Source organism: Haplochromis burtoni, unplaced genomic scaffold (genome assembly GCF_018398535.1).
Source record: "Haplochromis burtoni strain Fernald_Lab_line unplaced genomic scaffold, NCSU_Asbu1 Contig_623, whole genome shotgun sequence".
Taxonomy (NCBI): domain Eukaryota; kingdom Metazoa; phylum Chordata; class Actinopteri; order Cichliformes; family Cichlidae; genus Haplochromis; species Haplochromis burtoni.
This window is the reverse complement of record NW_024582984.1, coordinates 116178-144105: the sequence shown is the minus strand read 5'-3', so window position 1 is coordinate 144105 and position 27928 is coordinate 116178. Positions and strand designations below refer to the sequence as shown.

Sequence of the window (27928 nt, the reverse complement as noted above, 5' to 3'; positions counted from 1 at the left end):
AAGTATATTTGGTGAGAAAACCATTGAGGTTTGGGAACAGTTCCTATTAGCCGCAGCAAGCACTACATCACTCCCATCCACACCTGCTCACCTACTCATACACCCACTCATACACACAAGCACACACATACATACAGATCGTGGCATAGACCTGTAATTGAGGCAATAATGTAGATAAAAACAACATACGGCACAATGTTTGGTTTCTATACGTGAATCTCTCTTGACATCTCCTCTGTATATGTCTCTGTGTCACTCGATCACTTGCTCAGTCTTCTCTCCGTGGCTAAACATTTTCTCTCACTCCTCTCTCACAGCTCTCGTGTTAGTTTGCATAACAGTGCAGCATTGGCTGGAGCTGAGTGCACTCGCTGAACACCATTTGTCATGCTGAAGTGTTGAATATCTTTATGCCAACATAAAGTGATGAGAGATAAGGAGGAGACCATCACAAAGCGTGCAAAACAGGGAAAGCAGAACAAGACTGCATTTCGGGATGAAGGGAAAAAAAGAAAGAGGTGAAATTAAAGAAAGGAGTTTGAGCCAGGCTGCGGAGGAGTCGGCGGGGAGATGAGGAGGCGGAGGTGAAAGATAAAGAAGGGAAGGGGAAAATAGAGAGAGAAAGTGGGAGAGCAAGAGAGCAGGCCAAAAATGCTTGGCAAGGTCTTTCTATTTTAAGATGGATGGACAATGTTAGGAGCATGCAGTACACAGAGCAGCATTCTCTCTGTTATTGAACATTTGTCCATCTTAGTCTCTCTTACACTTATGCCTGGTTTGTGGGTCTTGATGTTTATTGTTCCTCAATTTGTTAAAGTCACAAATATCCATTTTTGTCTTTTAAAAAAGAGCTAATTAATTTCATATTTTGCAAAATTGTACTAAACCAGAAGTACCCATTACTCAGTATCTCTTATTTAGGACTTTCTAAATGTTTTGGTTATTCCCAATAAGAAAAACACTGAATATCAAAGCCTCAGCCTGTAATACGATTTAATACAGCAAAGCCTGCAAAGCCACTTTGGCATCGTAAGTGTGCTGGGTGACCTTCACAGTGACTGGACTAAGGATAGTCATAAATAAATCATTCCCTTTTCCTTTTTATTCGTCTAAATTAACATGAGAGGTTGAAACTCGGTTCACTCCTTCATGACTCTTTGCTTCCCTTCCTGCTTAAAATACTGTACTCATCATTTTTCCCGCAGCTTTCCTTCTCCTCTCTCTTTGAAGCCACACACAATTTAAAGCATTTTTAAAAGTACAGTGAGACCACTGTTAAATGCAGTTCCACAAACTAGCTTTCATTTTCGTACCTATGAAAATGAGCTGATAAGTGATAATTTTGCGATGATGTGTCAAAGCTCACAACACCAACATGATGTGGACAGTACCACTGTTACTATTTCAAGTGCAGCTGTTAAATGTGGCACTATATGGACACATTACACCTACAGGAGCTTCTCAGCCATAGAAACCCAGGCCATGAAGCACCAGGCGCACAGTTTTTAACGCTGATGTTAATGCCCGAGGAGGTTTGGATCTCCACAGCTACTGAGTCAGCAGAGTGTTGCCAACTTTTCCGCACTACACGCCTCAGCACTTGTCGACTCTGCTCTCTAACTTTACTGTTAATGTGGTTCTCGAACACTCCCACTTTACAATAATACCACTTACAGTTGATCATGAAATATCTAAGAGAGGAGAAATTCCACGAACTGACTTGTTGCAGTGGTGGCATCCTGTTACAGTACTAGGCTCAAATTTAGTGAGCTCTTTAGAACAACCCACAATTTCACAAATGTTTGTAAAGGCGGACAGCGTGGCTACAGGCTGGATTTTATACACCTGTAAAAATGGGACTGGCAAAAAAAGACAAGCTTTATAGTTAGGGCAATCCTCCCTCCCTTAGTTATGTTGCAATAGGTCCAGGCTGCTGAGGGCTTCCCATGATGCCATTTTCTTCTTCACTTAACTTTTTTCACTCACCTTTTTCTGTTTATACATCTCTCTGCATTTAATCATTCATTATTATTAATCTCTGTCTATTAATTTCTAATCCACAGCATGTCTTTGTCCGATTTTGGCAAATGAGCCTGGTTCTGCCGGAGGTTACTTCCTGTTAAAAGGGAGTTTTTCCTTCCCGCTGTCGCCAAAGCTCTTGCTGATAGGGGGGTCATATGATTGTTGGGGTTTTCTCTGTTTGCTCTTTATTATTGTAGGGTTGTCACCTATATTGTAAACCCGCCCTGAGGCAACGGTTGTTGTGATTTAGTGCTATATAAAATAATTTGAATTGAATTGACTGTAAACATCTGAATTCCAAGATTAAGAGATTAGATACTTTTGTCCATATCCTGTAGTATATTTTTCTAGCAATATAACTGTATTAACGACAATAGAACAACAATAGGACATAAAAATGTCCATAAAATACAACAAACTTACAGTGGGGCAAAAAAGTATTTAGTCAGCCACCGATTGTGCAAGTTCCCCCACTTAAAATGATGACAGAGGTCAGTAATTTGCACCAGAGGTACACTTCAACTGTGAGAGACAGAATGTGAAAAAAAATCCATGAATCCACATGGTAGGATTTGTAAAGAATTTATTCGTAAATCAGGGTGGAAAATAAGTATTTGGTCACCTCAAACAAGGAAAATCTCTGGCTCTCACAGACCTGTAACGTCTTCTGTAAGAAGCTTTTCTGTCCCCCACTCGTTACCTGTATGAATGGCACCTGTTTGAACTCATCATCTGTATAAAAGACACCTGTCCACAGCCTCAAACAGTCAGACTCCAAACTCCGCCATGGCCAAGACCAAAGAGCTTTCGAAGGACACCAGGAAAAGTATTGTAGACCTGCACCAGACTGGGAAGAGTGAATCTACAATAGGCAAGCAGCTTGGTGTGAAAAAATCAACTGTGGGAGCAATCATCAGAAAATGGAAGACATACAAGACCACTGATAATCTCCCTCGATCTGGGGCTCCACGCAAGATCTCATCCCGTGGGGTCAAAATGATCATGAGAACGGTGAGCAAAGATCCCAGAACCACACGGGGGGACCTGGTGAATGACCTGCAGAGAGCTGGGACCAAAGTAACAAAGGTCACCATCAGTAACACACTACAACGGCAGGGAATCAAATCCCGCAGTGCCAGACGTGTTCCGCTGCTGAAGCCAGTGCATGTCCAGGCCCGTCTGAAGTTTGCCAGAGAGCACATGGATGATACAGCAGAGGATTGGGAGAATGTCATGTGGTCAGATGAAACCAAAGTAGAACTTTTTGGTATAAACTCAACTCGTCGTGTTTGGAGGAAGAAGAATACTGAGTTGCATCCCAAGAACACCATACCTACTGTGAAGCATGGGGGTGGAAACATCATGCTATGGGGCTGTTTTTCTGCCAAGGGGACAGGACGACTGATCCGTGTTAAGGACAGAATGAATGGGGCCATGTATCGTGAGATTTTGAGCCAAAACCTCCTTCCATCAGTGAGAACTTTGAAGATGAAACGAGGCTGGGTCTTCCAACATGACAATGATCCAAAACACACCGCCCGGGCAACAAAGGAGTGGCTCCGTGAGAAGCATTTGAAAGTCCTGGAGTGGCCTAGCCAGTCTCCAGACCTCAACCCCATAGAAAATCTGTGGCGGGAGTTGAAAGTCCGTGTTGCTCGGCGACAGCCCCAAAACATCACTGCTCTCGAGAAGATCTGCATGGAGGAATGGGCCAAAATACCAGCTACTGTGTGTGCAAACCTGGTAAAGACCTATAGTAAACGTTTGACCTCTGTTATTGCCAACAAAGGTTATGTTACAAAGTATTGAGTTGTATTTTTGTTATTGACCAAATACTTATTTTCCACCCTGATTTACGAATAAATTCTTTACAAATCCTACCATGTGGATTCATGGATTTTTTTTTCACATTCTGTCTCTCACAGTTGAAGTGTACCTCTGGTGCAAATTACTGACCTCTGTCATCATTTTAGGTGGGGCAACTTGCACAATCGGTGGCTGACTAAATACTTTTTTGCCCCACTGTATGTGTTGGACCTGGTGTAAAAAGAAAGATAAAAAAAGAGTATTAACTGCACCAATGTCAGCTAAGCAACACTTAGGCTGTGTCTTAAATATGTTGTTGGCTTGGGTAAACCGTCTTAACATATATTATTTATTGATTAGAAAACATGGAAAAATTGAGAGATAGAAAAAGTAACAAGGGAAGAATCAAGAAAAAGGGAAAGGGGAGCCTATCTTTACCTGTGTTCTTCTCTTCCTGGAACACGTTTTAGTACTAAAAATAAATGACTGCATATAGTACGCACAGTATGTTTTGTCACACATGTTGATATCCTGGGATAACAGCTGCAAAACTAGAATTAATGCAGGATTAAGAGTGTTTTTTTTCTTCACTTAAATGCACACTGCATATAAATATGCTTCTTGTTCAAGAAAGGATCTTTAAAGCATCTTTAACCAATGTGTTAATAGTGCTAACTGGCTGATGAAATTTTCAAATTAAGCATGCAGTCCAAAGCTTCACAATAGCTGGCTAATTCACGGCACTTCTAAATAAAGTATTCGGTGCTTGGCTTAAGGGTGGTAATATGCCAAGAAAATCTCTTGGCAATTAATAAATGTCACTAACGTCTTCAAAAACCGTATTCATCTTTTCAGATTTTTTCTTTCTGTTTCTGGCACTGCTAGAAAGTCTCACAAAGTCTTATTTATAATTATAACCACAGGACATAAAAGAGAAATGACTGCAAACTAAACTTGTTAAGGAAGCATTATCGTAGTGCAGAGGCAGCTCAGTGAATGGTGCACTCAAACTAAGGTTTCATCTTGTTGGAAGTGGATGAATCAGAGAAAACTGTTAAAAGGGAAATATAAGACTAATGAAGCTTATGTGAAAACAAACACTTGCACTTTGTTGCATGCAGTCATGTAGCTACTGTTATGACTGAATGCATTGTTTAAACTGCCATGGAATAACGATTGATAACCGGAGAGGATACGGTGAGATATTTGGGATTCTGATCAGCAAGTAACTGACTGATCACACTTGGTTTGATCAGTCCACATTGTCAGGAATGTCAATATCTGGGAAGTGAAGAGATAAACAGCATCATTCGGCACCAAATTGTAACCACAACCTTACAGAAGGACTTCGGATCAGCTTAAGTTATTTTGATAACAACCAATTCAGCAGAATTTGCCTTTTAGTATGATTTGCTTTACAATTACACACACACATGAAGTTTGAAACGTAAACCTAGGTACAGGATCAACAGTAGCACAAGATTAAACTGTATATAACTTATTCAGGAGACAGCTTTCTAAACAAAAAATAGATAAATAGCAGGAAAAAAAGGTTAGGGATGCAGAATAGGAGAGAATAAACAGACACTTTCAACCCCTTTAGCAAGTTGAAATTATTATAAGGGACGCAAGATGGAAAATGAATGAAAACTCACCTTGATAGGTTTACCGTCAGGCGTCAACACTTCCTCTGAAAGCTCCATCATCTTCAGAGCCATGTGTGCAATCGGCTTTGCATGACTATCAACCTTCTTGTGAAGCCCTCCTGCCACACAGTAGGCATCACCTATAGTCTCAATCTGCAAAATGAAGAGTGGCTATGAGTACATGTAACTATGTTAAGCTAAAGCTGAAGGACTTCAATGAGTAAGGAGCCTTTGCAGAGCCCGAGTGGGTGTTCCTCAGCTGTTGGACATGGTTGGCTGAAGTGACTTGTGCTGGCCCATCTCTGCCCAAAAACATTTGAGGAATGCTCACTACTTCTCTGCAGAGACCTCTCCTTGCTCTCATTCCTGATAAAATATATAAACTACAGCATATCTCTCTTGCCTTAGACAAAAAAAAGTTAAAATGTTTTTAATCATGATAAAATTATCAGTATTGTATAAAACCAATCAATTGTGGGTTTATTTTTATCTGTTTTCCTGGAAACCATGAACATTTTAAAACTTTTTGTACTTAACCAGGATCAACCTAAAGCTTACATTCAAGTGGAAAAAAATTATTGTTTCTACTATGGTGAATTGCTGGTAAGTGAACCTGATGATTGTCCTATATATTAACCATTGTTATGCTTCCCTGTTAATGGGTTGGGAGGCAGAGATGCTTGGATCAACCTAAATCCACTCACTGGCCACTTTGTTATTTACACCAGTTCAAATCGTGAGCAAATCAGTGCATTTAGGCATGTAGACACGATTAAAACAACCTGCTGAAGTTAAAACTGAGCATCAGAGTGAGGAAGAAAGATGATGATGAAAGAAAGCGTTAAGTGTTTCAAAGACTGCTGATAGCCTCGTACACAACCATCTCCAGCTCTCAGATTTACAGAGAATGGTTTGAAAAAGAGAAAAGGCAGTTAGTTCTGGGTGAAAAAGTCTTGTTGATGTCAGAGGTAAGAGGAGAATGTTCAGACTGCTTCAAGCTGATAGGAGGGCAACAGTAACTCAAATGACCACTTGTTACAACCAAGGTCTGCAGAAGAGCATCTGTGAACATATAGCACATTAAACCTTGAAACTAATGGGCTACAGCAGCAGAAGACCACACCAGGTGCCATTCCTGTCAACTAAGAACAGGAAACTGACGCTACAGTTCAATTGGGCTCACTCACTGAAAATTGGACAGTAGAAGATTGGAAAAAGTTGCCTGGTCTGATGAGTCTCCATTTCTGCTGCAACATTTGGATAACAGGGTCATCATGAAAGCATGGACCCATCCTGCCTTCTCTCAACAGTTCAGGATGCCAGTGGTGGTGCAATAGTGCCTCTTAGTACCAACTGAGTACTGTTTCACTAGCTGGGCCCACGTCCTTATTTTAGGTTTGGCAGCATTTTTTAGTAGTTAAAGATGAATGGCTTAATCTACAATTGAGCTGCAGTTTGGGGAAGGCCTAGATGGGCCTGGCAGATCCCCATGTACTAATGAGAAATGAAGAAGTGAAAGAGTTGAAAAAGGGGAGGGAGGTTGGGACATGAAGAACTGGGGGGGTCATATATAGATAAGACCCAGAAAGGGCGTGTTTGGAGGTGTGGTCCTGCTCCTGAAATTCAGATCATTTATCTCCAATTAACCAACACAGTTTGCTCACCATGTCTATCCCTTTATGACCGCAGTGTACCCCATCTTCACATTATCATACTGGTGCCATGTCACAAAGCTCAAATCATTTTAAACCAGTTTCTTGAGCAGAACAATGAATTCACTGTATTCAAATGGCCTCCATCAGACCTCAATCGGTTGTTTCTGTGATGTGGTGGAACAGGAGATTCACATCAGGGTGTAGGTAACAAATCGGCAGAAACTGTGTGATGTGTACGAATACCAAACACGTCACATTTTCTGTGCTCATTATTAGTTTTTCCAATCCCCATTGATTAATGAGGATTTTACACTTAAGGGAGGTTTCACCTCTTCTCAAGTATACTGATTCTGTGTAATATCCAAACTATGACAACTGCTGCATAAACAGAAGAAGATTTAAGCCATAAAGCCAAGTATTTCCTAGTCTGCAGTAGCAGCAAGTGTAAACAGTTTAAGAACGCACGTGTCAATAAAGCAAACAAAGTGTCACTTTCATGGATGTCTCCACATGACAACACAAACTAGGTGTCATGGACACAGACTTTTAAAAAATGGCACAGAAGTGTGTGTTTGTGTGTGTGTGGTGGTGGTTGGGGAAGGGGAGTAGAGAGGCTTGGAGACAAACTGCTCTCATTAAGGCCTGCCACCGGCTAAATCATTTCGACAGTAACCATGACAATGGCGACATATGGGTGATTCAGTCTCCTCACCATGTCCTCCTGTTTCTGCTTTCTCTTTGACACACACAAGCTGACACCCTAACTCTTCCCCTGCTATACACATATACCTCGTTACATACAGTCAACTTCCCTGCCTTCACCCTCTGCATCTCACTTCGCCGTGTATCTGATATGTGTGTGACACTTCTGAGAGAGAACACAGTAAAAGCACATTTTTATGGGAAATTGTATGCTGCTGTCACGCTCACTGAGGTACCAAGGTAGAGATGAAAGATGACTGACGATGGCGATGATGGAGAGGAGCGAAGGTGGAAAAATTGAAAACAGGTAAAAAGATTGGAAAAAAAGAGGACGTGGTAACAGAAAGTAAAGATGAAAAAAGAGGAAAAGACAGCAGACTACAGTGATACAGTAACTAGGCATAAAGCCACACTGTCAGATGGACAATATTGACACATCTTTGTTAAGCTCTCACAGACTGGCCATTAATCAGTTACTTTTTCCACAACACAAGTGCACCCACACATGAGGGCACGTACACACACAGTGCACGCTCACGCACTTGCACAAACACAGTGACACACCCTGAAAAGGCTGGCTCGTGTGGTAACACTCCAAAGATTCCAAGAAATGAGGGCTCTAACTTTCTGGGAAGGTTTAAATTTGTGAAAACAATCTTAATGAACTCATTTTACACAAGTATACTCATTAACTGGTAAAGATATTACATTTGCAACCAAATCAAACTGCTCCTCCCTAAATAATATTTCACAGTTTTCTTATTACTACATCCTATGAAGGAGGCGGATATCTTTCGGTCTACTGACCTTATAAACATCCAGAATGCCACACTGGTAGTCGAAGCGTGTGTAAAGTTCATTCAGCATGGAGATGACCTGCATAGGCGTACACTGAGCGCACACGGCAGTAAACCCCACAATGTCTGAGAAGAGCATCGTGACGTCATCAAACTTGCGAGCGGGCACCGGCTGACCCTGCCACAGCTTCTGCGCCACATCACCCGGAAATATGGAATAAAGCAGGTCTACGGTTCTCCTCTTTTCCTCTTCCAGTGCCTGATGAGTCCGCTCTAATGTGGCCTGGAAGAGAAGAGAGAGAGGTTGTGCGCTTTGCTTTGAAGAGGGCACTGATGACAGAGATGCTGAGATGTGGGAGTACTGCATCAAATTTTTTAAAAATGCTGGTGGATGCAAATGTATTTATGTGTGATTGTTTTTTCTGGATTGTGTGTGTCTGTATATGTTTATTTGCATCTCTGGGTAAGCTTCTTAGTGCTATACCATTGTTCAAGCAGGCAAGTTGACTCAGACATAGCTATTTATAACACTAGCCTGGGGGTGTAGTTGCAGTGAGAGTGATGCAATGAACAGACGCACAGGATTGGGTCAAGACTCAGTGACTTGCTCAAGGGTACTTTGAAAGCAAATTATGAGAGGAAGTCCCAGGAGCCACATTTTTTCCAGGCAGTATGCATTAATACAGTCAATATGGAGCTTTAAGTAGCCGGTACAGCTGAGGCACTGGATTTAATTTGTTCACTTCAGTTGTTCGCATTGTGGAAAAGCTCAAATAAATATACTGAATATTTTTGTGTAGTTTCACCAGTTTAGGCGCCATGACTTGGTCTCTGACAAACTGAACAGCAGCAAAGAACAAGGTGAGCCTCACATGAAGTGAGGCAGTCAGTAGGTAGTAGAGGAAAAAGAGAGAAGAGTAGCTTGCTGTAGACACTCACTATGTTAAGACTTCGATAAGCAGTGAGCCGTAACTCTCAACATTGAGTTCATACTTAGCATCACAAGAAAAGATTGCAATGTAACAAACACATGAGTGAAATGACTATAGCTTAAGACCATACACTTTCTTATTCTTGATATATGTTGCTAGCTAGTGCTAACCCCCCCCCAAGCCCAAACAGCTGGTCTGTCCTTAATCTGACCTATAAATGTGCTTCTGGATGAAGCACAAAAACACAAAACTTCACTCGTAAACCTCGTGGAAAGCCTTCTTCCCATTAGTTAAATGGGTAAATTAGTTACTTTGCCAGAGCCTACACTGTCAACCGATTTACCTTGAGTTTATCCATTCTCTTCTTCAGGCCATCCTGAGCCTTGGCCTGCTCCCCAACCAGGATAACATCCCGTGTGGCATCATGGATGGGGATATCTGACAGGTGGAGACCTCTGCCCATCAGCTCCTCCAACTTATCCACACGGGGAGAGCCCAGAAACATCACGGAGCACGACTCGGGCACATGGATCATCTGACCCTTCAACTCCATCACCTGGCAGGGAGAAGAGTTAAAGAGGCAAATGTCTATTTACTTTTTCTTTACTTAAAGAAAGCAGGCAGACTGTGGTTTTGACATCAGCTTTGTAGCTTTAAAACGACAGATTCTTGTTATCATAACCATGTCCAATTAATACTAGTAGCAGACAAATAATGATCTACAGTACTTGCACTAATGAAACACAAGTGACACGTTTGGATTATGACTGATAAAAGACCTACTGATGTTTTTAATATCCAGCTATTATCCAATATCAAGCCGCATTATAGTCGTCTAGATATAGCTCAAGGTCAACAGCTGTTTATTCGGTGGCTGTTTGTTGGATGTGCTCGATATTAGTTTTCAATAAAAAAATTATATGCAATCATACAAATAATAACATAATGAGTCAAAAAATTGCAGTCTGCATCCAAATGTACATATACACAATGCTGTAACTACAACACAGATTAGAATTACAGCAACAGCAGATTACTATGATTTAGCTAACGTTTTGAATAAGATTTTGAAAGGCAAGATCAAATGTTTTATAATGTATAAATGCACGCAGACTTCTTGGGAAAGGGTCTGTAAGAACTGGATGAAGTTTATTAGCATTAGCAACAGTTACAATGTTAGTAGATCCATGGGCAACAAAAACTTCAGCCAAAGAAGGCTAATACTGGTTTGGTGAAAGGTCAAAAGATGTGGTCAAGTTGGGTAAACTGTAACAAAAAAAAAAAGCGACCCAATCCATAACCGGCAGCTCTACTGCCAACAATATCTGCACAGTATCAGAGAGATTTCAGTGAGGTTTTAATAGCTTCTGACATTTTGCTCACAAGCACTTACACCCAATGACAAATGTGTGCAGGACCTGCTACATGTCCTTACCACAGGTGTGAGGAACATAAACAAAACAAGCCACCTTTTGCTCTTTGCAGACATAATGTAGAAGGGAGAGACTGAGGCGAGCATGGATGGCAGATTTACAAGGAGATAGTGAAGAAAGGCATTACCGCCCTTTTGAACATGACTCTGAGTTGTGTCATGATGCTAACTAAGTGCTAGAGGCCCTGTGGATTAGCCCCTTTTAATTTTTCTCTCTCCTGCTCAGTCCTTAACCCTGCTCCTTCCTTTTTCTTCAGTTCCTCTTCTTCATTCTCTCTTCACTCGTCTTTCGTTCCTCTCTCTCTGAACTCGTCTCTGTCTGCTCCATTCCTTCTCGCTCTCCCTCTTTCTCCATAGTGTCAGATAGATTATTCCGCCAGTGAGCACACTGCAGCCCTGTTTTATTTATAGCACAAGGCTCTCCTAGGTCTGCATAATACATACAGTCTACATCTACACACAAACACGGCATTTCCCCACACATACATCGAAGAGGGACACACTCACGCGGCCTGTGACTGTCTGTTTCTCAGAAATGCCGACAGTCATACATACAAAAATGCATGCAAACATATTTGCACATATGCAGGCTGCAACTCATAGGATCTGAATCTTGTTGTGATTCAGTTCAGATGAAAACTACTGGTTGACAGAGTTCATCGCACTGGAAAAACAGTCATGTGAGCATAACTGCTCGTACACGCCGATGCACGCACTCAAATACACGCAGAGAAAAAACATATGCCAACCTGAACAAATGTCATTGTGAGCTGCTGTTTCCTGAGGTTGAGCCTGGCCAAGTGGGAGGGCCTACACGTCTGACATACTAACAAGTATCTCCATGGAGACTGTGACATCAGTACAAATATACTACTCTCCGTCTTGTCGGTCTCTACGCAGCCTTTAAATGCTTTTTTTCTGACTCTTTCACATGATTAAAAAGTAACTGATATTTTTTTCTCTTTGAAATCTGATTTGTATGAAAACACAAATTATAAATTGATCTTACAACTTATTTTAGTTCAGCTAACTGCTGATATTGGAAGCAAGGCAACATTGTTTCAATAATGACATACGGGTCCTAAGTTTGCCTGCTTTTAAGCACTTTGAAGGCTCCTAGTTGTTATTAATAAAAGTTACACAGAAAACACTGATTGTAACTCAGTTATCACGATGTCATCACGATGTCCCTCAGTGTTTCTATTTAGTGTGTACATCTTATCAGACCACTACTGTAACAGGATATGTACTATTAATTAGATAAGTATGATATATTGGTGCCCAGTATATTACAGGCCGATAAGATTGAAAATTAAATTACTGTTATTGTTCCAATAAAGGCCGATTATTGCATCTGATAACGCGGAGCACAGCTGTCAACCAGAGACATCCCTCGAAACCCTGCTGTGAGTGGAGATTTTGACCTCCTTGTTTTTCTCTCATCTCCTGTGCTCTCCATAGAGGAGGCAGGGCTGAACCCCTCACACTTACACAAAGGGGACCATGTGTGACTTGTCACTTTATTTAAAGATGACAATACAGATTGAAAGCGATCGTTAAACAACGTTATGGAGTAAATATACAAAACAACTTGTAGACATGTAGTGACAGTATGTCAGTCAGGAGATCAAGTTTATATTCAACTGTTTTTTGAAATACGTTAGTGTGTTTCTAAATGTATGGATAGGTCCTGTTTTTATTGGGAAAATATGTATAAACATTAACATGCAATAGTTTTGAGCTACCACTCATTTCTTTATATTTTTTGGGGGGCAAACATAGAAAACATGAAATATTTTTTAAACCATTCAGGGCTCGTCCGGGATTTGAACCCGGGACCTCTCACACCCGAAGCGAGAATCATACCCCTAGACCAACGAGCCAGCACAAATATAGATTCTGGCCCAGGATTTTTGCACATTACTGTACATCTATATAACAAATACATGTTTTGCTGGTCCCATTTTGGCATTCGTAGGATTCTGTTTCATATAATCCATTATTATGCCAAAACAGGCCACACCAAAACAATGGTTGGTTATCAGTAGAGTAGATGACAGTACATTACAGTACAGTGTACTAACAGCAAGACCATCATTAAAGATCAAGCACTTCCAAGCTCTCATGAAAAACTAATAGGAGCATGACAGAAGCCTGAATAATGTCTAATAATAAGTCATCATTAAAAAGCCCCCACGTTAACTACATGAAGTCCAGTAATTGACAGATTAATGTGCACTGTAATGTCTGCACCGTCTCACGGCATTGGGATATCAGCCCTACAAACATCCAGCAATAACTTCAAACCACCCTCCAGATCTAACATAATTTTCTGAAAGGACTGTTGTAAACATTCACAACTGTTAGTCTCCTTTTTTGTTGATTTTCAGTTTTTTCGATACTGTTTCACAAAGAAGGTTGAATTTTATTAAATAAAGAGGGGGTTTTTGTACAGTAGCTATAATTGTACTGCTGCCTCGCCACCTTGCTCTGAATGTCCGTCCCTGTCGCTCCGTCGCTCCCATTTTTTGTGTTAGTCCGCGAGAAAACTCACACACACACACACACACACACCCCTGGAGGCAGTCGTGCTGCCCTAGTTGTGCGCCTCTGTTTAGCTCAGCACTCTCCTCTGCTTCTGCCTGCATCCCTGTCATCATTGCACAGAGAAAGAGGAGGCGAGCGAACTGTACGGAGGTTAGGGAAAAGGAACAGTGGCTGGAAAAGAAGGCGACAGGGATACAGGGGGAAGGTTAGGAGAAATGGGTGAAAGAGAAAGAAGGAAGCGAATGGTGAAAAATAGCAATGTTATAGAAATAGCTGGAAGAACAAGTGAGGAGAAAAGGTTGTGAAAAACCAGCAAATACACAATAAAGACAGAAAGAAGACAGACAACAGCAAAAAGCTCTGATCAGATTTTAGTGAGGGAGAAGCTACAGGAGGCACTGAAATGTCCTTTTTAAAATGTTGTTATAAAAGCAGAAAGTAAGGTGAGGTCAGTGTGTTGTAACCCTACTTCAGCATATTGCAGTGATTCTTGTTTGTAGCTGGCAATAAAGTCAATGTGTGTTCACCATAAGGGATCAAAACTTCTTCTGCACCTATGAGATAAGCAGTAATGCACTTTACTACTGCATGCCATACTACTGCACATATCTTATCTTTTAATTATAGTGTGCCTCACCCGTGCCTCTATCTGGCCACCCGTGCCTCAATTTTATTCCACAACTTAGACATCCACATTACTCACACTCTCATAACACATACATATAGGTGTTGACCGTCCGATTGGGATCTGGGATTTGGGGCCTCCCTGCTGCTGCGGAGCCTGGGGCGGTCTGCTTGCCTCCACCCCGGGGGAAAGGGTAACATCTCCTGGGTCTAGGTGCCGTTTCCCCCTCCAGGGGCGAGGGTACCTGGACCTGGGGTATAGAGTTTGGGGAGTGTGATTGTGTGTACAGTGTCCATGTATGTCTATCCCTACGTTGGGTGAGTGTTAAGTATTTGTATATGTGTGCATGAGGGTGGGAATGCATGTTTGTGTCTGTGTGTGCCTGTTTGTCTGTGTTTATATTAGAGATAGCACGATACCACTTTTTTATGTCCGATACCGATATCATAAATTTGGATATCTGCCGATACCGATATGAATCCGATATAGTGTTTTTTAATCAACAAAACTGTTTTTTTAAATATCTTGCTGCATTTTGTATAAGTTCATACTCAAGTTTAAAACAACAACTACACTAAAGCTATTCTGTTATACCTGTATGCAAAAAAAAAAAATTTCATAGTTCAGCAATACTGATCAATCTAATAAACTTAAACCTACACCATCCTCCCTATTCTGGTATTTTAAAGAGTACTTAGCGTAAATATTAAGCAACCTAACTAATAGGGTTCCAACTCCCAGCAACAACAAAAATAAATAAATAAAAAATAGGGAACCACCCCTCACGCTCCACCTCATGATGCTTAATCGACGTAATCAACCTTAATTTGATGCAGTGTGAAAAAAAAATGCACAGAAATCAATTATTTTTCAAGAAATATTAAATAGATTCAACATCTTTCTTCAACAAAATTGCAGACTGCACAGATGGTACCTTCCCAAAGGAAAAAGTACTATAGCTTACTAGGGTATATATATTAGACTTAATAGTTACTATATACAGTAATTGACTTCTATTCATTTTACATCAAATTAAAACTTTGGGTGTAAGATTCGGATAATTATTTATTAAAAGCTAGACATTTTAAATGAGAATAAGAAAGAAAAGTATGTCTTTGTGCCCCCTTTTCCCTGTTAATGCCCTATCGGCCCCCCTGGCTAAACTTTGCTAGATCCGCCCCTGCACAGTTACCAGCGTCAGCTACGTAGAAAAAGATCCTCGAGTAGAAAGTAATATTAAATAAATTCTAACAACAGCTGATCAAGCTTAAACGTGCTGCTGTTGTTCAGCCGCTGGTTTCCTCTTTCTGGTGCAAAGTGGGCCAAAAACAAACAAGAGAGACGGACTCGCGACAGAAAAGCCGATCAGCTGATCATTAAGCAGTTTCATGATTGAAGTAGCAGCAAGAAGAGGCAGTCGCTCCATATATCGCTTGTTAAGCTTAACGCAGGAATGCTTTACAAACATTCAGAGATGGACTTACACACTTGCTTTACTTCTCTCGGGGATAACTTTGTCGGAGATGAAATGCCGGGTTGCTAGCGAAGCTCCAAATGCTATCCAGACCACCGACAGGTCCCGCATGCCACAGCCGCTCTATCACGTGATGCATACTGCTCCGACGTGCTAACGTTCTGAGGTGAGTTACGGCGTGTTGCAAGTTTTGTGAGGTGCTTTCATGATATTTAATGGATCGGATTACATTTTTTATTTTTCTCCGATATCCGATCCAGTAATTTAGGTCAGTATCGGACCGATACCGATACGTAATATCGGATCGGTCCATCTCTAGTTTATATGTCAGGTTGGGTCTTACACTCCACCTCTCTGGGAACTCCCAGGCCCTCCAAGGCCTATCTCCCCTCACCACACTCCCTGCCGGTAACTGATGCCCTCAGGGGTCGGTGCGTTGGTGGTTCTTGGTGTCCGGGGCTGGGCGCTCAGGTATGTACCAGCTCACTCCCGGTGACTACTTGGCGGGGCCTGGTGCCTGTTGCTTGGTCAGGCCCCTTCCGGGGCAAAGGGGGCCCTCGGGCCTCCGGCCTCTGGGCCTGCGGCTCGGTTCACTCTGGCACAGCTGGCTGCCGGCAGAGCCGGTGGGCACGCCACTGCAGCCCCCTCTGGCTTCTGCTCTGTGGCTACTGGGTGACCCCTCATCTGGGGCTCTCCTCAGCTCTTCCCAGGAGGGTGGCACGGATGCCCCTCCGGTGGTCCTCCTTGGGCTCTCGCACTCTGGGGCCTCTGGATGTCTGGAGCCTGGATCTCCTCCATGCCTGCTTCATGCCCTGGGGGACAGGGCTATGGCTCTCTACATCCTCTAGCAGACCATTACATGGGGAAACCTTTTGAATACAAGCGCGCTGATCCACACAGGTGTGCACATGGGTGTTCACTGTTCATAGACATAAACTACACCTTTATTGGCTGCTATTTCCAAGCACATTGTGCGCTGTCGGTCCTGCTTGCTACACAACAACATTCAATATTTAGTATTTACTGCTGTTTACACTTAGCTAGATTAACGTGATGGTGTTGTGTTTAGTATGTTGCTCTGTTTTTTTGTTTTTGCTTGTTTTCTCTTCTTTTTCTCTCAACAGGTGATCCAGGAGATTTTTTTTTCTCCTCCCCTTTCTCACTGTCCCTCTTCCCTTCCGTTTTTCTTTTCCTTCATCTTTCTTTCTCCCTTTCCGATCCCTCAGTCATGTCTGTCCCATCTGTAACAACTGAAAATAAAATAAAATAAATAATAACAAAAAAGGTTGATCAAATGGACCAATACGGCAAGGCCGTGATGATCCATTTGGCAAAGTGTGTAGTTGGTGTGTAGTTACTAGTTATTGAGTGACATCATAATGCTTTTTCTAACCTTAAAAGGTCAGAAAGATGTTTCCTTATTAAATTACACCAAGGCAAATCAAACCTACATATTATTAACAGCTTTATTACATGCTAGCAAGAACTGCCTTTCCCTTCTTCATGCTCCAACTAAAAGCCATAAGTGCATATTTGTTTTCTGGATATGTAATATTTACAATACAAGATCAGCAGCAAACAGTAGTATTCACATCTGACTATTGAAATGCACAGATTTGGGTGTCTGTGGCCATTGGCAGCAAGGGAGAGAGGGCAAAGGATAAAACAGCTCAAAGGTACTGAGAGGTAAACAGAGGCAGAAAGTGAAAGGGGGGGGAGAGACCAGAGAGAAAGAGACAGGCATGAGGGAAAATTAGACGCACTCGACTTGAAAAATGGAAGAGAGGAAGAGAGAGTGGAAGAAGGATAGCAGGAGGTGGAACAGACAGTTAATGGATTGTCTTTTGTGAGCAGACTCTGGCATGTCAACAGATTCTCATTTGCATGAACAGGCACTGAGCAGCAAAGAGTCAATGAGTCAGCCTCCCTCACCCCCTCTTTCACTCACAAACACACACGGACAAAATGCTACAAAGATCTGGCTATATTGGACAGTTCTCTTATATCACACTCTCACAGTAAGACAAGCGCACACGCGTACACACACACACCCTGAACCCAGGACATCCTTGCTTTGAGATGCCAGCTGAGCTGTTATTTGGTTTTTAAGGTCTCAGATTGAGCCACTGACAGCCCACTCTTTTACAGAAGTGACTTTCACACTTCACCTCACTGGTGCCAACAAGATTTAGTGACTTTTCACAGCCCTTCAGTGACTCTTTTTTTTTTGTAAACCACCTAGAGAAAACTCTGTGTTTAGTATCGCAAATCAGAGATCTTTCTTAGAGAGCGAGGCATACCTCTTTCACCACAAGAGGAAAACTACGAGGCGTTCTGTTACTTTCTCCTGAAAGTTACATCATCATGGCCGTTATCTTCAGTCCTGTAAAGCCTGAAATGTGAAATAACTGCGGGAAAATTCTAGATTTTTGAAACTGGACCATTTAGTGAACCTTCTGACATATTTAAAGAAAATAATGTATATAAATGAACATATATGTATCATGTTCGCTACATCCATTATTTTTGTGCAATTTATTGCTTAAAAATGTTTTGTGCAATTTTTATTTAGGCTTTTCGTGGGGGACGAAATCACACTGATGATGCAGAGGTCACAAAAAGTCATGTATTAAATGTGATACACTTGGCATGACAGGGTTAACTTACTGTATGTGTAACATGGAGCGCCAATTTAGCTCACACAGGCTTTATCACACAGGGACTCAATTGTCAATCTCTGTGCCAAATGTTACAAAAACACTGAAGCGCTAAATCTGTATCAATCCTTCTCTTTCTATTTTAGGTTTCTTTGTCTCAACAATCACAGGCTAAAAATATTTTTACCGTTTCCATCTCTTCTGATGTTTTCTCCCAGTCTGTCAGTTCATTTCTTTCCTCCTTGTCGCTGCATTTTATTAAAGTAGCAATTGTAAACATAGACAGGAAGGACACTGATTTTCAAAGCACTCTCCACCGAACAAACGGTAACGACGGTGATTTATCTCTCAGAGATCAAAGGCGGCGCTAATGTCAAGATTTTCTTTGTACTCCGACAAACAGGTGCACAAATAATGCGCACACACACAAACCTCACTGAAGAGTCCATACATATGCAGTACAGAAGCATTTGCTACACAAGTATTACACAGCAGATTTGTCCGTTCCTTGACAAATGTTTGTTCACTTTATCATTTAGCAAGATTTCTTTGTGACTGCCCAAAAACACACCGTGTTATTAATAACTGCCAAAAATCAGCTGAACAATATAAGCTTAAGCTAATATAGACCACTTCACACATAGCGCTCACTTAGACTTCGACTGACTCATCCTAACCAGAATTTTGACTCTTTGACCCAAAGAGTCTAGGACCTTTTCTGATATTAGTAACAAAGCATCACTGCTGTGGAGGCAGATGCCATGACTCACAGATTCTGAGCTATTCACCCTGTTACTTTTAAGAGCAACAAAATATCAAAATCCAGTGCATTCAGACCTTGCCCCCAAAAATACCACCAAACCTGCCAACCTTTCTCAGACATGAGATATTTAACAGGAATCCCTTCATCAGCCTGTTAAAGTGAAGCTGTTCTATCATTCATACACCACTGATTTATTGGGATTTTTTTTTTTCATATAGCCATGACTATAGTTTACAGAGAGTGGCCAGAAAAGGAAAAATGTGAGCTTCATTTCTCTGGTTGATGTCAGAGGTAAGAGGCAAATGGCTAGACTGCTTTGGGCAGATAGGAAAGAAGCAGCGACTCATACAACCACACGTTTCAACCAAGGTGTGCAGAACAGTTCTGTGAACTCGCAACACATTGAAACTTGAAGCAGATGAACTACAGCAGCAGAAGACCACACAGGGAACCACTTCTGTCAGCTGAGAACAATAAAATGAGACTACAGTTCACACAACTCACCAAAAAGCAGACAACAGAAGGCTGGAAAAATATTGCCTTGTTTTGATGACTCTCCATTTCTGCTGCAACATTTGGACGATAGCATCAGGGGATATTTTCTTGGCACGCTTTGTGTTCCTCAGTACCAATTGACTATCATTTAAATGCCACACCCTACCTGAGTATCAATGCTGAGCATGTCCGTCACTTCATCAACACAGTGTACCCATCTTCTGACGGTTGCTTCCAGCAGGATATGTTAGGATGCCTGGGTTGTTGACCCAGGGTTTGAGTTTATTATATTATTTATAATTTCTAGTCTTTGGTCTCTTAGAGTTCTGTCTTATGGTTTATGTCTCGGTGTAATCCTTAGTTGCTATATCCCCGTGTCCAGTCAGTGTCTGTGTCTGCCCTGGTCCCACGTCTCTGTTCCCTCTGTTGTAGTGCCTGCCTGTGGGTCTGTGTCTGTAAGCTCAGTCTGTGTTATGTTTCCTGTTTTACTTTGAAAGTCCGTGTCTCATGTAAATGCGTCTGGTTTTGCTTCCTTTGTCTCGTTAGGCCTGATTTGCCCCAGCTGTGTTTCCCTCCTGTTACCCATTCCCTGATTGCTCCCTTTGTGTATTTAAGCCCCGTGTTTCTCTGTGTCCGTGTCGTGATCTACCCTTATGTAGGTGTGTGGTCTGTCTGTGTAAGTGTAGGCCGAGTTTTGTTACCCTTTTGAGTTCAGCATTAAAGCTGTGTTTTGAGTTACTTTCTGTCTCCAGAGTCTGCACTTTGGGTCCTTCTCCTGCCTGCACACAGCTGTCACATAACAGGATAAAGCATTGTGTCACTTAAACTGGTTTCTTGTACATGACAGAGTCTCACCACATTATTAAGACTGGGAGCATTGTCACTGTGTTTCACTGTCTGACCTCTCACACAGATGTTTCAAGAGAGCTCTATCTTCTGTATGAAGAAAACAAAAATGCACCATACTAAATGCATATGTACTTATTCCAAATTAGAAACAAGGAATCCAAATAATCTAAGAGGTAGGGCTGGACGATATGGCCTAAAATCCATATTGCGGTATAATTTGAAGCATGTGCGGTAACGATATATATCGTGATATATTATTTTCTTCTGTATAACGTATCTTCCACACTATAAGGCACACTTAAAATCTTTTAATTTTCTCAAAAATCGAGAGTGTGCCTTATGTATGAATTCTGGTTGTGCTTACTGACCTCGAACCGATTTCTGTGTGCAGAAATCTGTTAAAAAATGTTTTAGTACAACTTTGGTAAGCCGCACTGCTTGACGGATTGTCAGAGCATTACGGCTGCCGTAGTGAGGAGCTTCGCAGAGTAATCTGGGTCCAAAACTCCGTCCGTTTCAGGTCCCAAAGTCAAACTGAGAGTTTAAAACGGTCTAAATTGTTTCATCTTTAATAAAATCATCAGCGTTGCTGCTTTATCGGGTGTAACAATTAAGTTTAACATCCAGGCATCCATGAAAACAGAATTTATTAAATTTAACGGAGTTACAAGTTAACAGGAAGTTAGCTCGCTAGTTTCCACCTAAACATTTCACACCATGTTCTGACTGAGAGATTTTTGAAACGAATTAAAACGTACAGCTCTGCTACCACTTCCAACATAATGAAGACAGAAAACTAAACAGCAGTGGCGTTTGCAGGGTTACTGAAGTTGGACTACCTGGTATATAATGTTGTGCTATGTGATTGCTAGCGACACAGCTATGTTAGCATAACATTAGCACAGTGAAGCTGGAGGATGAACATCAACTTTTCTTCCACTCATTAAAGGTTAACGTGAAGGATTCTGGTGGTCAGGGACAAATGCAATCGCATAGCAGGATGCTATACACGGGCCAAACTTCAGTCAGGAGAACAACTGAGATTATTCATGCACAATACAAGGTTAGTTATTAATGGTAGCCGCTGCTCTTGTGGTGTGTGCGATGCTTTCGACCAAAACAGGCGCAGCTTGATGACATCATCAACATGCACTATCACGATAGAGCGGTATAGTCAAAATCTCTGACGTTGGCCAAATTTATATCGTTTCAATCGTATATTGTTTATATCGCCCACCCCTACTAAGAGGCAGACGTAAACTCCAGTGTGAAAGAAACATGACGAAGGCGATGATGCATCGGTTAGAGGTGAGTATATAAGAGTGCACTCTGTTTGCACTCAGTGTGTTGACCACAGTGTTCGCTGCGCACAAAGACCAAGCTGACCTTTTCAGTAGGTCTCTTGCACAGCACATATCCCTGGGCGAAGAGAGGAAAGAAGTCAAACTGAAAATTCAGTGAAGGCCATCCAAACAAGCACACACATTGCACGGCACTGGAGTGAGGCCTCTTTACCTTGGCCTGTCGCCTTCACTGTCTGCCCTTTCTGGTGAAAATGTCAGCCCATCCTCTCGTTTTTTTTCTGCCTGTCTGCCCAGGTGACACAAGATTCACCGGGCAAAAATTAGGGAAAAACTAAATTTGCCTGCTCTGGAAACACATATTTTAAAGTCTCTAGCAAATAGTATTTGGAGTTTGGAGATGATATATAACTTAAATTTCAGCAGTGCCAGGTTTGGTCACTGGTGACGCACACAGAAGGAAGCCTCACTGACTCTGAAGTAAACATAGATGTGCTAAAATACCTTTTTCGACCAGAGGACTGTGGATGATTTTAAACCTGATTTCACACGCAATCTTTTGCCTGTAGCACCAATCAGTAACTTATGTTTGTGCTTTGCCAACCAGATGCATCTGGCATTTTTGAAGCAATCATAGCTGCATTTTTTAATCGATAAAAACATTTTTTAAATTAATTTACTCCCCGAAGAAATGGAAGAAAATGAAAAGGCTTGGAGATAAGAAGCAGAAAAGCTTTGTGAAGGAAGAGACAGACCTCAGTAAGCAGCAGAGAAGGAGAGAGAGGTGAGAGAGAATTACAGTGAATTTTTAAGAGACACTGACAGAGAGAAGATGAAAGCTTGAGAGGAGACGCTGTAGTGGTGCTTGAGATCTGACTGTGAAGAGGTGGGATCCGACTGCTGAGGGCATGTGGAATGTGGACTTTGCGGTTCATTGTTATTGTGTGCCTCTGCATACATGTGTCCAGGACATGAACCTGTGTAGCTGTGCAAATGAATGGATCAACAACTAAAAATGGCCAAAGCAAGACTGACAACACTTAAACTGAACCTTCTATATATGCATCTTAGCATCTACATTGCAGCTTGCATTTTTCAGACAACAACCATGCCCAAATAAGTGCTTTATTTTAAGAAATTATTACAGTATTGAAATGTGGTAATTAAGGGCAATAGTTCTTAAAATTGTCACTCCATGACTTTTTAAAAAAAGGACATTTTCAGTGAATTCATGAAAACTTTAGCTTTTATAATTGCAGAAAAGTCTCTGCAATGAGCTACCAGCTACCAGAACTTGCACGCCTATCATTTAGTTTCACTGGTCCAGCCCACTTAAGATCAAAGTGGCCGATGATGTAAAATGAGTATGACTTCCTTGATGTACCCACTTATCGTCTTGCATAAAAGTAAAACAAATTCTATGATTTTCAATTATTTATACAGGTATTTTATTGAAATATTTACGTCAGTTTAGTTTAAAAATGAATTTTAACTGCTAGCTGCCGTGCCAGGGCAATGACTAGAGCAAACAGTGCTTAGACAAGGAGCATAACATGGTGAGATTTTAAACACATTGTGTGCCACTCACTATAGCTTCACTTTGCCATTCATTTAACTTGCCACTATATATGATACATGTAGTCATTTCATTGCCCCAGCTATTGCGCCCGCTACAAAGCCAATAGGTAAAGATTTATTTCCATATCTTCCACACCATCTATATTCACCCACCCTTTTGCTCATGGTGTTGCTTTGCCTACAAGAGTAAAAATAGCATCTGTGCTTAGAATTGCCAAAACAGTCTGCCTGCATAAGTCCTGGCACTGTCTCATTAAAATCATCTCATCTCTCATCTGAACACAGAATAAGCCACCTGTTACACAAGCAACCGCTAAAAAGGACAGCAGAGGAACAGGACAAACGCATAAACAACCCTCCAAGTGATTTAAAATCAAACAAATATCACTTATTTACCTAAATCACAGTTTTTTCTTCATGCTCACACCTTTGGTTCGAGGTGGATGGGAAGAAATTTGTAGCCAAAATGATCAGAAACTAGCTTTCAGCTTCAAGGTGGATCAAAGATGTAAATATCTCATGACCTGCGGATATGGTAGATATGAATCTATAAAATTAATGTACCTCTCTGCAGCTTAAGCTCAAGACATACCTATCTCACTCACTCAATCACACAATCACACATACACTGCGCAGCACCGTGGCTGCTCTGATTAATCTCTTCTCTATCGATTCTGTTTAGCGTCAGGGTGTTCGGTGCTATCGCTGGCGACCTGTGGAGACCATCCAATCAATAGAGAGCTGGATATAGCACACAAATCCCACTGATTAATTCTTTCTCGCAAACTGGAACCAATTCAAACCACACCTCTCCTGAGCAAAATCATTACAAGCCTGTGGGCGTTGATGTGATGACGTGGAACAGAGTTCAATACAAACAAAGTGCTGCTAACACATGACTACTTTTTTGGGGGGGGAGATGAAAGACAAGACAGAGAAGTTCAAATTTAGCTATACTAAATTCAGCCTTCACTTAGGACACATTAAACAAATCGGTATCTGGGGAAATTTGTAACTATAAAGACAATAAAACTGTGGCCTTCTTGCACTAATTTAGAGGAAACACTGGAAGCTTTCATGTGATACCAAGGCTGAACAAAGATTCAATTTTTTCCACGGTGCATAAAGCCCTACGCTGGGACATGACAAAGAGTGCATGCTCTTCTAATCAGGCTAAACATGGATCAGTCTGCCCAAAACTAAGCCACAGTTCACTGATCTAAAGGTAGTGCCATGCTTGTTTTAACAGTGATACAGAATGTAAGCTGTTCCAACAGCACAAGTGCATCATGCTTGTTAACAATCTCTGTGTCTGTGGCAACAAAGACAGCACATACATCTGGAATAAAATCATGGCATGGTTAGATTTTTAGGATGTGTTGATTAATACATGACAATAGTGACCTCATTACTTAAGAACTTGGAATCTGGAGTTAATCTTCCATGTAGGATAGCTTTACCTTCTCCTTGATGTCCACTTGTGTGGTGTCAGGCCTGGTACGGATAGTAAATGGGGATGCCAGCCTCAGTAGGATGCCTTGAAATGAGGGATCCATCTTAGGTGAGACAATCTCAAAACAGTCCCTGAACGAGAGGCTCCGGTAAGTCTCTATACGAGTCTGTTTCCTCAGTCCTTCCCCAAGCTGCAGTAGCTCCATGTGAGGCCCCAGGACAAGGTGAAACGGAAAGGCACGGCAAAACGTGGCCAGGCCAATGCACAGATCGCTGGGGTTGGTGGAGATCGAGAGGGGGGGTCGTTTACCGGTCGCCGAGGCGGCGTTGGGGAGGGAAGAGATGCAAAGAGGGCTGGTCTCCTGGATTTGGAAGGAGAGGCAAACTGTCGGAGCAGTGGTTGGGAAAGGAGAGGGAGGGGATGGGGATGAGGAGGGTGAGGCAGTGGGAGACGCGGTCGGGGTCGGGGTCGGGGTCGTCGAGTCACAGTCTGTGTTTTCTGCATCTTTATTGGGCAACAAGGGAGTTAGAGGGGGCACCTCTTCCACCTCCACTTGTGAATGAAAGATACGCCTGGCAACAGCTCTGATCAACCCCGGCATGACCAACCCGACAACAGGGGCAGGGTTGAAGCAATGAAGAACCAATATTTTTCCTCCTCCATTTCTTTCTGCCTGATCTCCAACTTTGTCCAATTTTCTTCTGCCTTTGTCCTCCTCACAGGGGTCCTTACACTGGAAGGAGGGGCTCTCAGATGAGGCACGGCGCCCCGTAGAGGTGCGAATGTGTTCCAAAATGGCGTCAAAGCCATTGAAGAAATCCTGGAGGTTGCCACCCACAGCCCGAAGTACACGTTCATTTTCTTCAAAGCAGAGACCAAAGAACTCCTCTCCAAAATGCTCTCGCAGCTCACAGAATGGTACTCCTGGGACAGGGGGATGAGAAACACCAGTGTCAGCCATGCTGTATTGCACTCTTCTGAGGATGTAAACATAGCTTTGATATCATAGACAGTGAACTAAACAGCTAAACTATCAACATATTGGAGAAGATACTCTCCTGAAGAAGAAATATGCACTTTAATGTTTTGATGCCTACACGAGTATGATTTTCTGTTACAGCGGCAATTTATATAAAACCCAACATTATCTTTACTCCATGGTATGTTTAGACAGAGATTCAAATCCAGCAGAAAAAATCATTTCAGGGATATCGAGCAGAGAAAATCAGTGTTTTGAGTAATCAAACATCAAAGCTGTGCTAAAATAATTAATACAGATAAAATAAAATAAACATGTCGGGTGCTTGTTGAGTGACAGAAAAAAAATGGGATTAAAAGATTAGAAAAAAGTCAAAGCGACATTTGACGTAAATAAAACCTCAAAACAGGATAAAACTGTAAAAAAATAAATAAATACGGAAGAAAATCCACAGAATTTGTGAAGTATAATTAAAGACATCAAAAGGTCCGACTAAACAGGCTCACAGAAAAACAAAACTGCAAACAGCACAGTCAGTGAATCCAGATTAGAGATTAATATAGTCTTCTGACGTCACAGAAGAAATTTTGGTACTCTTGTGCCTGAGAGTATATCCAGTTGTCCAAGCAAAAGCCAAATCCTCTGTAGGCCTCAGTGTTTCGCTTTATGTGACACAACTGCGTAATCTAAACACTAATTAGTTCTCCTTTACTTGTTTTGTTCGCTTTTTTGTACATGTCCTTGGCTGTCCTTGAAAAGCTCTATAAATAAAATGTATTATTATTATTATTAAGATGAACCATGATACAGGTATCAGTTATTTATCAGCTGATTTGTACTCTTCTTCCAACAGTCATGCGCTCAGGATGATGACCAAAAGAATGAAATCACAGATAAAAGAGGCCTAAATGGGGTTTTGTAAATGTTTCCTTTAAAAAAATGGAGCACCTTAGTGAAACGCCATTAGTGATCTATGGGGAAAGAAAGCTAATGATGGATGATGCCTTAGCTTAGCTCCAGTTTTTCTATTAGGAGCATTATAAAATAACTGCCAGTTTTGCTGGGAAAGGAGAGGCATGGTGAGGACAAAAATTTGAGTATAGACTATATGGATGTCACAGCTGGAGACCACAGCAGAGTATATTTTTGACCAAGAACTACATAAAACTTGGATTGATTTGATTACAGAATCCATTTCCCTCCAAGTGTAAACTGAAGAGTTGAATCAGCCCAAAGTTTAGAAATTATTCCTCAAATATCCTTGAGTTGATGTCTCCGACTTCAGCTTTTATTCTCACTGAAAATCGTTGGTGGGTTGGCAGCACAGAAACCAAAGAGTATTAGTGAGCTGGATGCTTTTATCAGAAAGTGGCATAAAAATAATGCATGAATGCGTTCTTACTCATTACAGAAATTAAAGGATATGGTGGTTAGCACTGTTGTCTAACACCAAGAAGGTCCTGAGTTCGATTCCACCACCTGTGTTGAGTTTGCAGGTTCTCCCCTTGTTTGTGTGGGTTCTCTCTGGGTACTCTAGATTCCCACAGTCCAAAGACATGCAGTTAGTGCGGTTAGGTTAACTGGTAATTCTAAGGGTAGGATGCGAGAAGGATTACTTTTTACTGCTATCGCTAGAGTCAACGTTATGGACATAGTGGTGGTAATGGTTAAAACACTGCTTTGAATTGGACCCATGCAGAGTGTACAGATAGCTTCTAAAGCCAGTGAACACATAATAGCTATATACTGTCACCACGGGGCAGTGTCTGAAATAAGCAGTCTTTAAGCTAAACTGAGTGCAAAAAACATTGAAATGTGTCCACTACGAACAAAGTCTTTGCTTTTTATGCTACTTTTTTCCACTGTCACTTTCTTTCCTGTTAAGGCTAATTTTTTTTAGCCAATAAGCATTCGACCTATGCACAGCGTCATCCACGTTGAGCGAAGTATCACTGGGTTTCTTTTTTTTGGAAGACTGCATGCTAGCACATTGGCATAGGCAAACACCTTCCCAAAACAGACATAAACGCCATACTGTAACACCGGCTTACCGCGAAAATGCAGAAAATCAGAACATTAAATTTTTTTTAAAAAGACTCAAAGGACGTACGAGACTGTAGATGGAGGCAGGAAGAGATCTTAGATGTAACAGAGGGAAGAAGAAGCTGTACTGAGTGACTCACCAGGACAGTGTGCGTGCGTGCGTGCGTGCGTG

The 27928-nt window shown here is 41.6% G+C and overlaps 1 protein-coding gene and 1 non-coding gene across 4 annotated transcripts in view; both read right to left on the bottom strand.

Annotated features, from left to right (window-relative positions):
- gucy1a2 (guanylate cyclase 1, soluble, alpha 2) overlaps positions 1-27928 on the bottom strand; it is a 50190-nt gene that overhangs the window by 9429 nt on the left and 12833 nt on the right. For all 3 annotated transcript variants that reach the window (XM_042214890.1, XM_005948884.3, XM_014329783.2), the window contains 4 exons: positions 24742-25658; positions 9904-10116; positions 8639-8911; positions 5484-5627 (listed from right to left, as the gene is read on the bottom strand). In XM_042214890.1, coding sequence (XP_042070824.1) covers positions 5484-5627; positions 8639-8911; positions 9904-10116; positions 24742-25658 — 1547 coding nt within the window. The remainder of the gene's footprint in view (positions 1-5483; positions 5628-8638; positions 8912-9903; positions 10117-24741; positions 25659-27928) is intronic.
- On the bottom strand, positions 12804-12875 carry trnap-cgg. Its single transcript has one exon. It is a non-coding gene; the product is annotated as a tRNA-Pro (tRNA).